This window comes from Garra rufa, chromosome 5, assembly GCF_049309525.1.
Source record: "Garra rufa chromosome 5, GarRuf1.0, whole genome shotgun sequence".
NCBI lineage: Eukaryota > Metazoa > Chordata > Actinopteri > Cypriniformes > Cyprinidae > Garra > Garra rufa.
The window spans coordinates 56380194-56396454 of NC_133365.1; the positions used below are offsets into that span (position 1 = coordinate 56380194).

The window sequence follows — 16261 nt, forward strand, 5'->3', positions numbered from 1 at the left end:
CATTCAAATTTAAGTGTACACCTTCTCCCGGACAAATCTGATGCAGCAATACCAGAATACATTGTGACACATTGAGCCAAGATGGCGACTATGAATAAATATATTCATTTTCTGATCAGGAAGGTGTGTGTGTGTGTTCTCTCTCTGTCTCTCTCTCTCCAGGGACTCTAATTGAATTTAGAGGGAAGATCCCGGCTGGTTGGTGAATAGAGATGCAGTGGAGCTGCAAGCAAATCAAACGTATTTGAAATGTCTGCTGTCAGACTGTCAGAGTTGAGTGACACGCCGTGAAATTGATTGACGCTTCAGATGTGACGGCCTGAATATTACCGCCAAATCAAAGCCATCATTAGTGTGTGATTAACTGAAAGGCTTATGGAAATATCTTCTGAACGCTGTGACCTGATCGCAGTCACGAATCATGCGTTTGTTAGAGATTCAGATTTAGACTGGAATGTGTGTTTCAAGGCTGAAGGATGCCCTCAAATCCTTCTGGGAAATATGTAACTGGAGTTGTGAAGACATAATTATGATGCCAGATGCATTTAGTCACTTTGGTCAGAGTAAGAGGCCAATGTACAGGGTTATTTTAGTTAACTAACACTAACACAAAAATAAAACTCCATTTAAAGACAGTTTTGTTACTTGAAATATCGTTAACTCAACTCTAACTTGGTTATCTTGGTAACTAAAACAACAAAATCACTAAAACTTTAACTAAAATTTAAAATAAAAATATAAAATATAAAAACAAAACCTGATATTTAAAATATATTAATGCAAACTTTCATAGCATATCAATGGCATTAAAATCAAGGTTATTATAGTTAACTAAAACTAAAAGCATAAATACATTTTCATGACTTTAAATAAAATAAATGTTAATTGAAACTAAAAATCTTTCGACTTTGATTTCAGCTTTTTTTCATTTAATTTAACTTGATACTAAAATAACTAGAACTAGAACTAAAATAAAATGAATGAAAACTATAATAGTAAATCAAAGACATTAAAATTAAAATATTAAAATAACTAAAATTAAAACCATAAAAAACATTTTCATGATTCAAAATAAAATCAATGGTAATTGAAACAAAAAGTCTAAAAAAACTAAACTTATTTTATCTCAGCTATTTTTTTTTCATTTAGTGTAACTTGATACTAAAATAAGTAGAACTGAAAAAAGTATAAAAACTATATAGCCATTAAAAAATAAAAACAAAACAGAAAACCGAAAATAAAAACTAACAGACAAAAGTAATAAAAACTACAATAAAAAATGTTAATACTAAAATAACACCTTTTCTACAAAAAAATAGATTTTTAAGTTTTCATGATTTGAAATAAAATAAATGTAAATTGAAACTAAAAATCTAAAAAAACCTTAAACCATAAAATAACTAGAACTGAAATAAAATTAATGAAAACTATAATAGTATATCAAAGACATTAAAATCAAAATAATATTAAAATAACTACAATTAAAACTGAAACCATAAAAACATTTTCATGATTCAAAATAAAATCAATGTTCTTAAAAACAAAAAATCGAAAGAAAAAAAAACCCTAAACTTATTTTAATTCGGCTATTTTTAATGTTTATTTAGTGATAACTAGATCTGAATAATAATAACTAGATAACTAAATAACTAGAACTGAAAATCCAATGTATAAAAACTATATAGCTGTTTAAAATTAACAAAAACAGAAAAATGCAAACTACTTCCCAATATTAATAAAAAATGTAATACTAAAATCGAAAAATTAAAGTAAAAGACAAGAAAAAACCTGCAAGATTTTGTAACTCTGCATCTACAAAATGAATAAAGAATGTGTATCAATTTATAAAGGTGTTGTAAATGAATTGTCATATATTCTATATCAATGTTATAGTACCATTTTGTACAACTAGTTTTTTCTTCTTCTAATGATTTCAATAAATTTACTGTAATTTTCTCTCAAGGATAGTTGGTGGTAGAGTTGACTAGTCTTACCGTCTGAGAGCGTGGTGATGAGCGTGTCTTTATCGGAGAGGCCGGGTCCGTGCCGATTGACCGCCAGCACTCGTAACGAATACTCCGTGAACTTCTTCAGTCCCTCCATCCTGTAGCTCTGACCCACGACCTCCACGTTCTGACCAATAGACCACAGTCAGAAAACAACATGCTAATGAGCCTTCAGTAAGCCCCGCCTTACAGACACTATCGACCAATCACAAGCACACAGACATCAGCAGCTTTACCAATCCAGCTTCTGTAACAATATATCATAACATTGTAAAATACTTTTCTAATGTAAGAATGAAACAGGTCAGATTTGTATAAAGGCACTAATAAAAAACTTGTCACGATTTTGTTACATTTCACAATTTCATGATTTTGTTCAGACTTGCATTGGGTTTTTTAATATTAAAATGCTGGATTAATATAGCAGCTTTCAGTGTTTAATTCACAACATCAAACATTCAATTTGACAACTTTTCATGATTTTGTTCAATTTTACAACTTTTCATGATTTTGTTTACAGTTTAACGACTTTTCATGATTTAGTTCAATTTTAACGACTTTTCATGATTTAGTTCATTTTTACAACTTTTCATGATTTTGTTCAATTTTACGACTTTTCATGATTTAGTTCATTTTTACAACTTTTCATGATTTTGTTTACATTTTAACGACTTTTCGTGTTTAAGTTAAATTTTAACGACTTTTCATGATTTAGTTAATTTTTACAACTTTTCATGATTTAGTTAATTTTTACAACTTTTCATGATTTAGTTCATTTTTACGACTTTTCATGATTTAGAAATTTTTTCAACTTTTCATGATTTTGTTCAATTTTAACGACTTTTCATGATTTAGTTAATTTTTACAACTTTTCATGATTTAGTTAATTTTTACAACTTTTCATGATTTAGTTCATTTTTATGACTTTTCATGATTTAGACATTTTTTCAACTTTTCATGATTTTGTTCAATTTTACGACTTTTCATGATTTAGTTCATTTTTACAACTTTTCATGATTTTGTTCAATTTTACGACTTTTCATGATTTAGTTCATTTTTACAACTTTTCATGATTTAGTTCAATTTTAACGACTTTTCATGATTTAGTTAATTTTTACAACTTTTCATGATTTAGTTAATTTTTACAACTTTTCATGATTTAGTTCATTTTTACGACTTTTCATGATTTAGAAATTTTTTCAACTTTTCATGATTTTGTTCAATTTTACGACTTTTCATGATTTAGTTCATTTTTACAACTTTTCATGATTTTGTTCAATTTGACAACTTTTCATGATTTAGTTAAATTTTAACGACTTTTCATGATTTAGTTCATTTTTACAACTTTTCATGATTTCGTTACATTTTAACGACTTCATGATTTTGTTGCATTTTAACGACTTTTCATGATTTTGTTACATTTTAACGACTATTCATGATTTTGTTCAATTTTACAACTTTTCATGATTTAGTTAATTTTTACAACTTTTCATGATTTTGTTACATTTTAACGACTTTTTATGATTTAGTTCATTTTTACAACTTTTCATGATTTTGTTACATTTTAACGACTTTTCATGATTTAGTTCATTTTTACAACTTTTCATGATTTTGTTACATTTTAATGACTATTCATGATTTTGTTCATTTTACGACTTTTCATGATTTAGTTACATTTTAACGACTTTTCATGATTTAGTTCATTTTTACAACTTTTCATGACTTTGTTACATTTTAACGACTTTTCATGATTTTGTTCAATTTTACAACTTTTCATGATTTTGTTCAATTTTACAACTTTTCATGATTTAGTTCAATTTTAACGACTTTTCATGATTTAGTTAATTTTTACAACTTTTCATGATTTAGTTAATTTTTACAACTTTTCATGATTTAGTTAATTTTTACAACTTTTCATGATTTAGTTCATTTTTACGACTTTTCATGATTTAGAAATTTTTTCAACTTTTCATGATTTTGTTCAATTTTACGACTTTTCATGATTTAGTTCATTTTTACAACTTTTCATGATTTTGTTCAATTTGACAACTTTTCATGATTTAGTTAAATTTTAACGACTTTTCATGATTTAGTTCATTTTTACAACTTTTCATGATTTCGTTACATTTTAACGACTTCATGATTTTGTTGCATTTTAACGACTTTTCATGATTTTGTTACATTTTAACGACTATTCATGATTTTGTTCAATTTTACAACTTTTCATGATTTAGTTAATTTTTACAACTTTTCATGATTTTGTTACATTTTAACGACTTTTTATGATTTAGTTCATTTTTACAACTTTTCATGATTTTGTTACATTTTAACGACTTTTCATGATTTAGTTCATTTTTACAACTTTTCATGATTTTGTTACATTTTAATGACTATTCATGATTTTGTTCATTTTACGACTTTTCATGATTTAGTTACATTTTAACGACTTTTCATGATTTAGTTCATTTTTACAACTTTTCATGACTTTGTTACATTTTAACGACTTTTCATGATTTTGTTCAATTTTACAACTTTTCATGATTTTGTTCAATTTTACAACTTTTCATGATTTTGTTACATTTTAACGACTTTTCATGATTTTGTTACATTTTAACGACTTTTCATGATTTAGTTCATTTTTACAACTTTTCATGATTTTGTTCAATTTTACGACTTTTCATGATTTAGTTCATTTTTACAACTTTTCATGATTTTGTTTACATTTTAACGACTTTTCATGATTTAGTTCAATTTTAACGACTTTTCATGACTTAGTTAATTTTTACAACTTTTCATGATTTAGTTAATTTTTACAACTTTTCATGATTTTGTTACATTTTAACGACTATTCATGATTTTGTTCAATTTTACAACTTTTCATGATTTAGTTAATTTTTACAACTTTTCATGATTTTGTTACATTTTAACGACTTTTTATGATTTAGTTCATTTTTACAACTTTTCATGATTTTGTTACATTTTAACGACTTTTCATGATTTAGTTCATTTTTACAACTTTTCATGATTTTGTTACATTTTAACGACTTTTTATGATTTAGTTCATTTTTACAACTTTTCATGATTTTGTTACATTTTAACGACTTTTCATGATTTAGTTCATTTTTACAACTTTTCATGACTTTGTTACATTTTAACGACATTTTAACAGAGCTGATTTTGACAAGGTAAAAGCTATTTTTTTTACACTACTATTGAGAATTTTTAACCAAAGTATATTATAGACTTTTCATTAAGACCCTAAAGAATCATATGAACTTGTGGAAAATGGGCATTCGATGACCCCTTTAAACACATAATATCCACATAATATTGTTTAAATTGCTGTGTGGTTGTTAATCAGACAGACTCTCACCTGCTCTTTTCCGCTGGAGGTCTCGGTCCACAGCAGTCGGTAGCTCTGGATGGGGCCATTGGCGTGGGCCGGAGGATCCCAGGACGCCTGGATGGACGACGGAGATGCTGCTTCTGCCTGGAGATTCTCCACGGGACCAGGAACCAGAACTACACCAACAATAATAAAAGGAATGAACAGATTAGTTTTAATTGTGATTTCTGCTCTGATGTGGTCTTCAGTGGTTTCATATTAAAACTCAGTAAAACTCGCACACCAAACATCCCATAATAACCTGTATGCTCAAGCTGAGGTCAGTTTACTTCTTACTATATCAAATTAGTCTTAAAGTAGTATCACTGACATACTATTATAGTTTTTGTTAATATTTTAAATGCGATTTTTTTTTCAAAGCAATTTCTGCTTTGTTTGTTTTTGCTAATGTTGTTACACATTGTTTATGTTCTGTTACTTCTAAGACCTTTTTTGTGCTTAAAATCAATAAAAGTAAATAAAAAAATGATATAGACATTTAATAGACATGATATATTTATATTTATATATACATAAACAACAACAAAATTATTAAAGTTAACAAAAATTAATATGAAAACAGAAAATCTAAGAATAAAAGCTGATTCAAAAAATGAATAAGAACTTTTATTTAAAGGTTTAGTAATTTCTGTGTCTTTAAATATGCCTAAACCATGTTTAAGTTTTTAGTTTATTTAGTTTTAGTCATTTTAGTATTTCAACAAACAAAGTGTAAATAAAAAATAATGATAAAATATGTTGTCTTGACTGAAATTAATAAAGTTTAAGTTATTGTCATATTTAATCTGATTTTAATGTTTTCATCAGTGCTGGGCAATGATTATTTGTGATTCATCACAAACTAGTTTTCATTTTAATTATATGTTGCGTGTTTTCTAATTTTTTTAATATTGTTTTAATGTTGTTTTTTTTATTACGTTTTAGTTTATTTAGTGTTAGTTATCTATATAGTACTTAAATAAATAAAAAAGATAAGGTTGCCTTGGCAAATAGCTAACATAATATAAGTTTTATTATTATTATTTTTTTGTCTATATAGTTTTTATTAATTTTTAGTATTTTGCTTTAGTTTTAAAATTGACTAAAGTTTTTGTACTTCAACTTAAACTAAAAGAAACTTACTTTTTATGTTTTATTTTAGTTTTTTTTTTTATTATTGTAAGTAATTATTTTTTAAAATGGTTTCAGTTAATGATAATAGCCCTGGATCTGATACTGGAACACATGAGATGAGTGTCAGTGCTGATCTATAGAAACACATCTGAAGGGTCCGTATGCAGATGAGCTCTACATTTCCATGACAGATATTCATATTTCCGAGCTGAAGTGTGTTTGTCTTTCAGGAAGAGCCTGAATCTGGACGGAAAGGTCAGACGGCTCAATCTCGCCACTCACTCTCCATTAGAAAGGTTAAAGAGCTCTGGTGTGTGTGTGTGAGATAATATAATGAAATCTCTCACTCTGCTCCTCCGTGTGACTTCAGAAGCAAACTAAAGCATTATGGGATGTTTCAAACATCTGCACAGCACTGCTGACATTTACAGAGATCTGCTGCATCATCACAACCACCAAATACATTCAACTTTCTCCAGATATTAAGCGTTCTAGTGCATATTTTGAGTCGAGTGCTGAGATGAGGCGACTCTTACTTACGCTCGGGTTGAGTGGACAGTCGGATGGCTTCTGAACTTTCTCCGGGCCCCTGTTCGTTATACGCCACCACCCTGAAGGAGTACGTCGCCTCCGGACGGAGATTACTGACCGTCAGCTGCAGACTCTCAGCCTCCGTCACATTAACACTGCGCTCCCTGACAAACACACACATACAGATACTGTTAATAATATATTCAAAAATATTAAAATAACAACTACTGTAGATGTTAAACTACTGTAGGCATTAAGAACAATAAAAAGCAACCATTACCTCGTTTGAGATATATAGGGTCATTCTGTGACAAATCAATTAAATTTCAAAACTGTTTGAATTTTTGATTTTGCTAATATTTTTGTAAAAGAAAGATAGACATGTATAACATTGAAAGCCAAAATATTAAATGTCATGGATGAATATTTACTGAGTAATCCACTATTTTGTGGAGGGGGTCAAAATAGCAATTTTCACCTGAGATTCAGAGCTAAATTAGAGGGGTGTAAAAATGACTTTAGAAAGATGGCTGCAACATAATGCCATTTTTACACAGAGGCTGGTATCTCTTTTAGTAAAATCTGTTGACTTAAGCAATCTTTGTTGCATTATGTGCCAATGGTAACCATTTGAAAATGGGGAAACTGCACTTTCTCCAAAGTTTGCATGCCTGTAACTCAAGATGTTTTAAAGATATCTTAATGCCCTTTTAGATATTGGGTCTTAAGAAACTTTCCTTTTGGCATATTTATTTTTAAGGCCCTATGAGATTCGGTTCCGGTGATATTGAAATTTCAATACGGCTCCAGGGGAAAATCATTACATTTTGTACATTTTCAGCGGTCAAAAACCAAATGTGGGTCAGTTAGCAAAAATATGATGCTACTTTTCTTTTAAAGAGTAATGCCTGAAGAAACTTAGAGATGTATCTTGTTTCTTTTTGTCAAGGCAACTGTATTGAACATACCTGTCTGAGTGCCATAAATATTCTTTCCCCAAAGGTTACATGCCTATAACTCATGAATTAATAAAATTCAGTCCCAACACACACACACACACACACACACATTTCAGTGGACTTTTAGCACTCCGACAGCTATGTTCTATAAAATTGTTTTAATAGAGTGAAACAAGATACAATTCTAATTTCAACATTATTTTTTTCTTTAGACATTGTTCTGTAAATAAAATAAGTATCAGCTGTATACAAATTGACTAACATTTGTTTTTCGACCACTGAAAATGGGTAATATTCAACAATCTGGACAGGTTGCCTTATTGAGATCCCCATATCTCTGGGACTGAATGATGTAGGGCCTTGAGAATTCCAAAAGATTCCAAAAGAAAAGTTTATTAACAACTAGGATCTAAAATTATATTGTGATATCTTTAATACTTCTTGAGTTATAGGCATGCAAACTTTGGGAAAATAATATTTACGGTATGTTCAACGCAGTTGTCTTGACAGAAGGAAACAAGATACATCTCTAAGTTTCTTTAGGCATTCCTCTAAAAAAAAAAAAAAAGAAGCATCATATTTTTGCAAAGTGAACCACATTTGGTTTTTGACCACTGAAAATGTGCACAGTTTAACGATTTTCCCCTGGAGCCATATTGAAATTCCAATATCTCTGGAACTGATTCTCACAGGGCCTTAAAAATAAATATGCCAAAAGAAATGTTTCTTAAGAACCAATATCTAAAAGGGCATTAATATATCTTTAATATGTCTTGAGTTACAGGCATGCAAACTTTGGAAAAAAACATGAAAAGTGCTGTTTCCCCATTTTTGAATGGTCACCATTGGCACATAATGCAACAAAGATTGCTAAAGTCAACAGATTTTACTAATCCCCCCCTCCGTTACTATTGCAGGTGAAAATTCCCTCTACAAAATAGTACTCAGTAAATATTCATCCATGACATTTAATATTTTAGCCTTTAATACTATATATGTCTATCTTTCTTTAGAAAAAATGTTAGCAAAATCAAAAATTTGAGCCGGGGACCTCTGGTTGAGTTGACACGGAATGACCCTGTAGTGAAACATGTTTCTTCTGCACATTTGATGCATTTCAAAATTAGACCGATTCGTATGTGATTGGTTGAAGCACGTAAGGTCACGATACAATTGGTTGATATTATTTCATCCACAGGTAAATACATACCTGTTGATTCCCTCCTCAGAGAAGAAGACGCCATACGTCAGGACGATCCCGCGCGTCTCCTCCGGGGGGCGCCAGCCGAGGCGCACGAAGCGGCTGGACACGAGGACGGGGGCCACGTCACGAGGAGCGGAGGGGAGGACGCCTGAGCTCGGGGTAACTGGTGGGGGAGGAGAGGAGTAAGTCAAAGAGGAAGTGCGGGGCAACGGGGGCGCAGAGGGCTGGGGGGGCGGGGCGGTAGGCGTGGCCTCTGTGACCGGGGAGGGAGGGACAGGAAGGAGGGAGGGGCGGGGCATGTGAGGGGGAGGGGCAAACACAACAGAACGAGAGGAGCGTGAGCGATGGAATGAGAGATAAGGAAAGAAAACACACACAAACAGAAGACATCAGGAAGAAAAGAAAAGAGAGCGATAAGGAAGATCACAGCATCAGAGATCAGGCAGCAGTAAAACACAGAGCATCAACACACATACTCACACGCAGATGAGCAGATGGAAGCGAGCGTTCGGTGAGATTACACACAGGCGAGATGAGAAATACAATAGCGTCAGATCCAGACTGGGATGAGATATCATTTGGACTCAGTCTGGACTCCCATTCATCTCAGTCTGGAGCTGTGAATCTGTTTTTAGAGTATCAGTGTGTCTCTCTGTGTGTGTGTGTCGATAGTGATTTCACAGTTCTGATGAGATTCTCTCAATGTCACACGACACATTCACACTTAAACACACACAGTCTCTCGCCAGGGAATTACTGTTAACACACACACATGATGGGTGCTGTAGTGATAAACAGAAGCGATGGTTCCTCACACGCTCAGATTAAACACTCGACTGAAGCCAAACTCACACAAGCTGCTGAACAACAAGATTCAACATTACTATCGCCTACAAGGCACAATATGTACATTTTCGCCACTAGGGGGCGCATATTCAAAACAAACAAAAAACAAAGAATAGAATATTCAAAAGAACAGCATTTATTTGAAATAAAAAAGCACTGTAGCATTATAAATGTTTTACTGTCACATTTGATTAGTTTAATGTGCCCTTGATGAATAAAAGAATTTGTTTAAAAATGAAACAGCAATGTACATTATGTTACAGATTTGTGAATAAAACAGGATTATTTCATTCTCCATAATGAATTAACAGGATGGTGACAGTCTCTCTATATGACAGTGGTTAATACATAAGATCTACTGTCATTTTTTATATTTTATAATTATAATTATTAATTCTGAACATATAGGATTATGTTTGCCTTCATTTTTAATGCTGCATCTCTGCAAAGATATTTAAGAAGTGAATTAGTTTAAAGTTTACAGCATGCTGAACTTCATGTGTGCTTAACATGCAATTGAATTATCTTAAACCAGTTGGTTAATAAAGAGAATGTTACTTGAATCATGTTGTAGTTACATTATAAGTTAACAATCAATCAATCAATGGAATGGAAATCTTGGATGTGTCCAATTTTCTAAAAAAAAAAAAAAAAAAAAAAAAATCAAGATTTTATTTGTGCCACATTTATATGTGTCCTAGTTTCTGTTCTTCTGCTCACAGGTGGTCAAAATGTCCAAAGCATCAGTGCTGCATTTCAGCGTAAGTGCCTCATTTGCGAGCACGTTCTTCTCCTGACAATACAGAGCGGCATCTGAGCGCATTAACATTGGAACTCATCACCGTGCCGCACAATAGCCGCTGAGAAACACGTGGCATTGCGAGCGTGCGCCGCATTAGTCTCCACGGTACAGACGCCGCTTTAGTCATTCTGTGCGGCTGAGCAGACAAATGTTCCCTGAAGACTCTGTGCTTTGAGGTGAATATGAACATCAGGCCTTTCAGGGAGGATTTTCATCACAGTGAAAGACAAACGTGACTCTGAGAACATCGACTGACCTGCTTCACAGTTTACAGTACAGTCACAGATCAACGGTGGTTCATTCACAGACGACGTGAACCATTCAGTGACGTTCTCTTCAGCTTAAAGGATTAGTTCACTTTCAGAACTAAATTTTACAGATATTTACTCACCCCCTTGTCATCTTCAATCAAAAGAATAGTTTTTTTGAGGGAAACATTTTAGGATTTTTCTCCATATAGTGGACTTCTATGGTGCCCCTGAGTTTGAACTTCCAAAATGCAGTTTAAATGCAGCTTCAAAGGGCTCTAAACAATCCCAGCTGAGGAGGAAGGATCTTATCTAGCGAAACGATCAGTCATTTTTTAAAAATAAATATTTATATGCTTAGAGCCCTTTGAAGCTGCAAACTACATTTTTTGGAAGCTTAAACTCACGGGCACCATAGAAGTCCACTATTTGGAGAGAAATCCATATTTTATTTTTTAAGAAATTTTAAGTTCAGTCAACTCAAAAAAAAAGGTTAAGTCAACTTGAAATGTTAAGTTTTACTAAGTGACAACTTAGATATTTGAGTTGATTCGACTTACAATTTTAAGGCAGCCGGATAACAAACACAGCTGTTAAGTCAAACAAACAATATTTTTTAGTTTAGTCAACTCGAATATCTAAGTTGTCATTTAGTACAACTTAATTTAAGTTGAATAAACTTATTTGAGTTGACTGAACTTAAAATTGTTAGACAGCAGGGTAACAAATTATTTTAAGTTGACTCAACAAATTGTGTTTTTTTTACAGTCTTTTTTTGTAAAGTGTACCTTTCACTTTGTAAACACTTGGTCTGTATTTCTGCAGCGATGTAGGATGATTTTGAAGTTTAAAGTTTTTTTGACCTACCCTAACTGTCTTGAACCGGAATACACAGAGAGGTGAGCATTTGAGGTTAAAACGTATATAAATTGTTTTTTTTATTTATTTTTATTAACCGATTATTTCACTAGATAAGACCCTTCTACCTTCGCTGGGATTGTTTAGTACGGTGGCCGACAGAGGCCAACGCGCTGCAAACAAGAAAACACATGCAAACAGAAAAAACGACAACAAATTAAGAAAACATCTTCATCAGTTTGACAACACAGGCGCTGCAAATCCTCGCAACGCAAACGCAAATACGGAAACGCGCTGCAAATTCTCACAACACAACCAAACTCAGAAACGCGCTGCATATAGCTCGGTCCACAACGGAAATGTTTCAGGGGGACCTCAAAAAGTGACGAACTCATCTGGGACCTGATTATTTATATCACTATATTACCTGATTATTTATATCACTATTACATTTAAATGATACTATACTATCACTAAAAGGTGATAGTTCACCGATAACACCTCTGCTCTGACCAACAGCCACTGAACAAATAATCAGGTCCCAGATAGGTTCGTCACTTTTTGAGGTCCCCCTGAAACATTTCCGTTGTGGACCGAGCTATATGCAGCGCGTTTGTTAGTTTGCAGCGCCCTCGTGTGTTCGCAGCGCGTTTCTGAGTTTGGTTGTGTTGTGAGAATTTGCAGCGCGTTTCCGTATTTGCGTTTGCGTTGCGAGGATTTGCAGCGCCTGTGTTGTCAAACTGATGAAGATGTTTTCTTAATTTGTTGTCGTTTTTTCTGTTTGCATGTGTTTTCTTGTTTGCAGCGCGTTGGCCTCTGTCGGCCACCGTAGTTTAGAGACCTTTGAAGCTGCATTTAAACTACATTTTTTGGAAGCTTAAACTCACAGGCACCATAGAAGTCCACTATTTGGAGAGAAATCCATATTTTATTTTTTAAGAAATTTTAAGTTCAGTCAACTCAAAAAAAAAGGTTAAGTGTTGAAATGTTAAGTTTTACTAAGTGACAACTTAGATATTTGAGTTGATTTGACTTACAATTTTAAGGCAGCCGGATAACAAACACAGCTGTTAAGTCAAACAAACAATATTTTTTAGTTTAGTCAACTCGAATATCTAAGTTGTCACTTAGTACAACTTAATTTAAGTTGAATAAACTTATTTGAGTTGACTGAACTTAAAATTGTTAGACAGCAGGGTAACAAATTATTTTAAGTTGACTCAACAAATTGTGTTTTTTTTAATTTTATTTTACAGTCTACCCTTTTTTTGTAAAGTGTACCTTTCACTTTGTAAACTCTTGGTCTGTATTTCTGCAGCGATGTAGGATGATTTTGAAGTTTGAAGTTTTTTTGACCTACCCTAACTGTCTTGAACCGGAATACACAGAGAGGTGAGCATTTGAGGTTAAAACGTATATAAATTGTTTTTTTTATTTATTTTTATTAACCGATTATTTCACTAGATAAGACCCTTCTACCTTCGCTGGGATTGTTTAGAGACCTTTGAAGCTGCATTTAAACTACATTTTTTGGAAGCTTAAACTCACAGGCACCATAGAAGTCCACTATTTGGAGAGAAATCCATATTTTATTTTTTAAGAAATTTTAAGTTCAGTCAACTCAAAAAAAAAGGTTAAGTGTTGAAATGTTAAGTTTTACTAAGTGACAACTTAGATATTTGAGTTGATTTGACTTACAATTTTAAGGCAGCCGGATAACAAACACAGCTGTTAAGTCAAACAAACAATATTTTTTAGTTTAGTCAACTCGAATATCTAAGTTGTCACTTAGTACAACTTAATTTAAGTTGAATAAACTTATTTGAGTTGACTGAACTTAAAATTGTTAGACAGCAGGGTAACAAATTATTTTAAGTTGACTCAACAAATTGTGTTTTTTTTTATTTTATTTTACAGTCTACCCTTTTTTTGTAAAGTGTACCTTTCACTTTGTAAACTCTTGGTCTGTATTTCTGCAGCGATGTAGGATGATTTTGAAGTTTGAAGTTTTTTTGACATACCCTAACTGTCTTGAACCGGAATACACAGAGAGGTGAGCATTTGAGGTTAAAACGTATATAAATTGTCTTATTTTTTTTTAATTAACCAATTATTTCACTAGATAAGACTCTTCTTCCTCGGCTGGGATCGTTTAGAGTCCTTTGAAGCTGCATTTAAACTGCATTTTGGAAGTTCAACCTCGGGGCACCATTAAAGTCCACTATATGGAGAGAAATCCTGAAATGTTTTCCTCAAAAAACTTTTTCTTTACGACTGAAGAACGAAAGACATGAACATCTTGGATGACAAGGGGATGAGTACATTATCCGTAAATTTTAGTTCTGGAAGTAAACTAATGTGCTTTTCATAACCGCTGTACATTAAATGCACGTTTGAATGATCAAATATCATTTGGCTGTAATGAACAGGGAATTGAGCGTTTTAATGTAGCGCTGATGTGTTGCCCTTCACGGTTTGCTTTATTTAAATGAAAGACTTATTTGTTCATTACCATGCATAAATCAATATTACAGGTTGTTTATTATTACCTTTCTATTTGTTAACAAGCATAACATGAAAATAATGAATGTCTTATCTGTTTCAGCCAGTGTTTCAATATTTGCTCTTCATGAAGAGACTCAGAACTGAGAGCGAGACACATTTAGAAACAAACAAACACAAAACCTCAGAAATCATTCTAACATGCTCATTTGCTGATCAAGAAACATTTTATTATATATTTTTGTGAAAACTGAGATACATTTTATTTTTCATGAATAGAAAGTTCAAAAGGGCAGCATTTATTCGAAAATAGAAATCTTTTGGAACATTATAAATGTCTTTACTGCCACTTCTGATTAGTTGAATGCGTCCTTTATGAATAAATGTATTAAAGGAGTAGTTGACTTCCAGAACAAAAATGTACAGAAAATGTACTCACTTGTTACCCCTTGTCATCCAAGATGTTCATGTCTTTCTTTATTCAGTCGTAAAGAAATTATGTTTTTTGAAGAAATTATTTCAGGATTTCTCTCTATATTATGGATATCTATGGTGCCTCTGAGTTTGAACTTCCAAAATGCAGTTTAAATGCAGCTTTAATGGGCTCTAAATGATCCCAGCCGAGAAATAAGGGTCTTATGTAGTGAAACGATCGGTTATTTTCTAATAAAATGTACTATTAATATACTTTTTAACCTCAAATGCTCATCTTGTCTAGCTCTGCCTGAACTCTGTGTATTCCAGTTCAAGACAGTTAGGGTATGTCTAAAAACTCTCATCTCATTTTCTCCCTCAACTTCAAAAATCATTTCAAAATCACCCTAAATTGCTGCAGAAGTACCAACCCAGTGTTTACAAAGTGAACATGGAAAGAAGATCAAAGGCCCTTTGCAAAAAAAAAAAGGTAAAACAGCGATGTAGGATGATTTTGAAGTTGGAGGAGAAAATAAGATGGGAGTTTTTAGACATACCCTAACTGTCTTGAACTGGAATACACAGAGTTCATTCAGAGTAAGACCAAGATAAGCATTTGAAGTTAAAAAAGTATATAAATTGGACATTTTTTTACTAGATAAGACCCTTCTTCTGGGATCGTTTAGAACCCTTTGAAGCTGCATTTAAACTACATTTTGGAAGTCCAAACTCGCGGGCACCATAACTATAAGAGTCCATTATATGGAGAGAAATCCTAAAATGTTTGCATCAAAAAACAATTCCTTTATGACTGAAGAAAGAAATGCATGACAAATTTTTGTTCTGGGAGTGATCTACTCTTTTAGCTTCTTTCAAAATACAGCACTGCCGTACAGACTGTCAAATGTCCTGAACCCTAGCAAGTATGCTTTTAAACACACAATAGTGCATATTGTAAGCGTGCGGGACGTCTGTAGTTTGACATTCACTGCTATGGTAACAGTGTGGGCCGGTGTGGGATCATTACGCTGAATAGAACACTCTGGCACAGAAAGCAGATTTAAGAAGGCGCTCGTTCTTCAATCTTAAAGACAGACGAGAGAAAGTCTTTGAAACTGATGTTAATATCAAACTGAAGCACCTGAAGCTCTTTGAATCACATCGGATCATTAGTCTCTAATCAAGTCCATCTTTTGCTTATTTAAAATAATGCATAGTATGTATATTTACAGCATCAAACACAGTGCTCAGGAAAAGATCATCACAGCTACACTAACGTTCAAATATCTGGGGTCAGTACGGTTTCAATGGTTCTTAAAAAGTCTCTTCTGTTCACCAAACTTGTACTTATTTGACAAAAAAATGCGGTCAA

General features: G+C 32.5%; 1 protein-coding gene across 1 annotated transcript in view; it reads right to left on the reverse strand.

The window, feature by feature from the left end:
• The window catches only part of LOC141334953 (netrin receptor DCC-like), a 154435-nt gene that overhangs the window by 73920 nt on the left and 64254 nt on the right, over positions 1–16261 (reverse strand). Inside the window, exons 7-10 of the mRNA XM_073840174.1 lie at positions 9226–9382; positions 7066–7220; positions 5380–5528; positions 1995–2133 (exon numbers count right to left, since the gene is read on the reverse strand). Of these exons, the coding sequence (XP_073696275.1) occupies positions 1995–2133; positions 5380–5528; positions 7066–7220; positions 9226–9382 (600 nt within the window). The remainder of the gene's footprint in view (positions 1–1994; positions 2134–5379; positions 5529–7065; positions 7221–9225; positions 9383–16261) is intronic.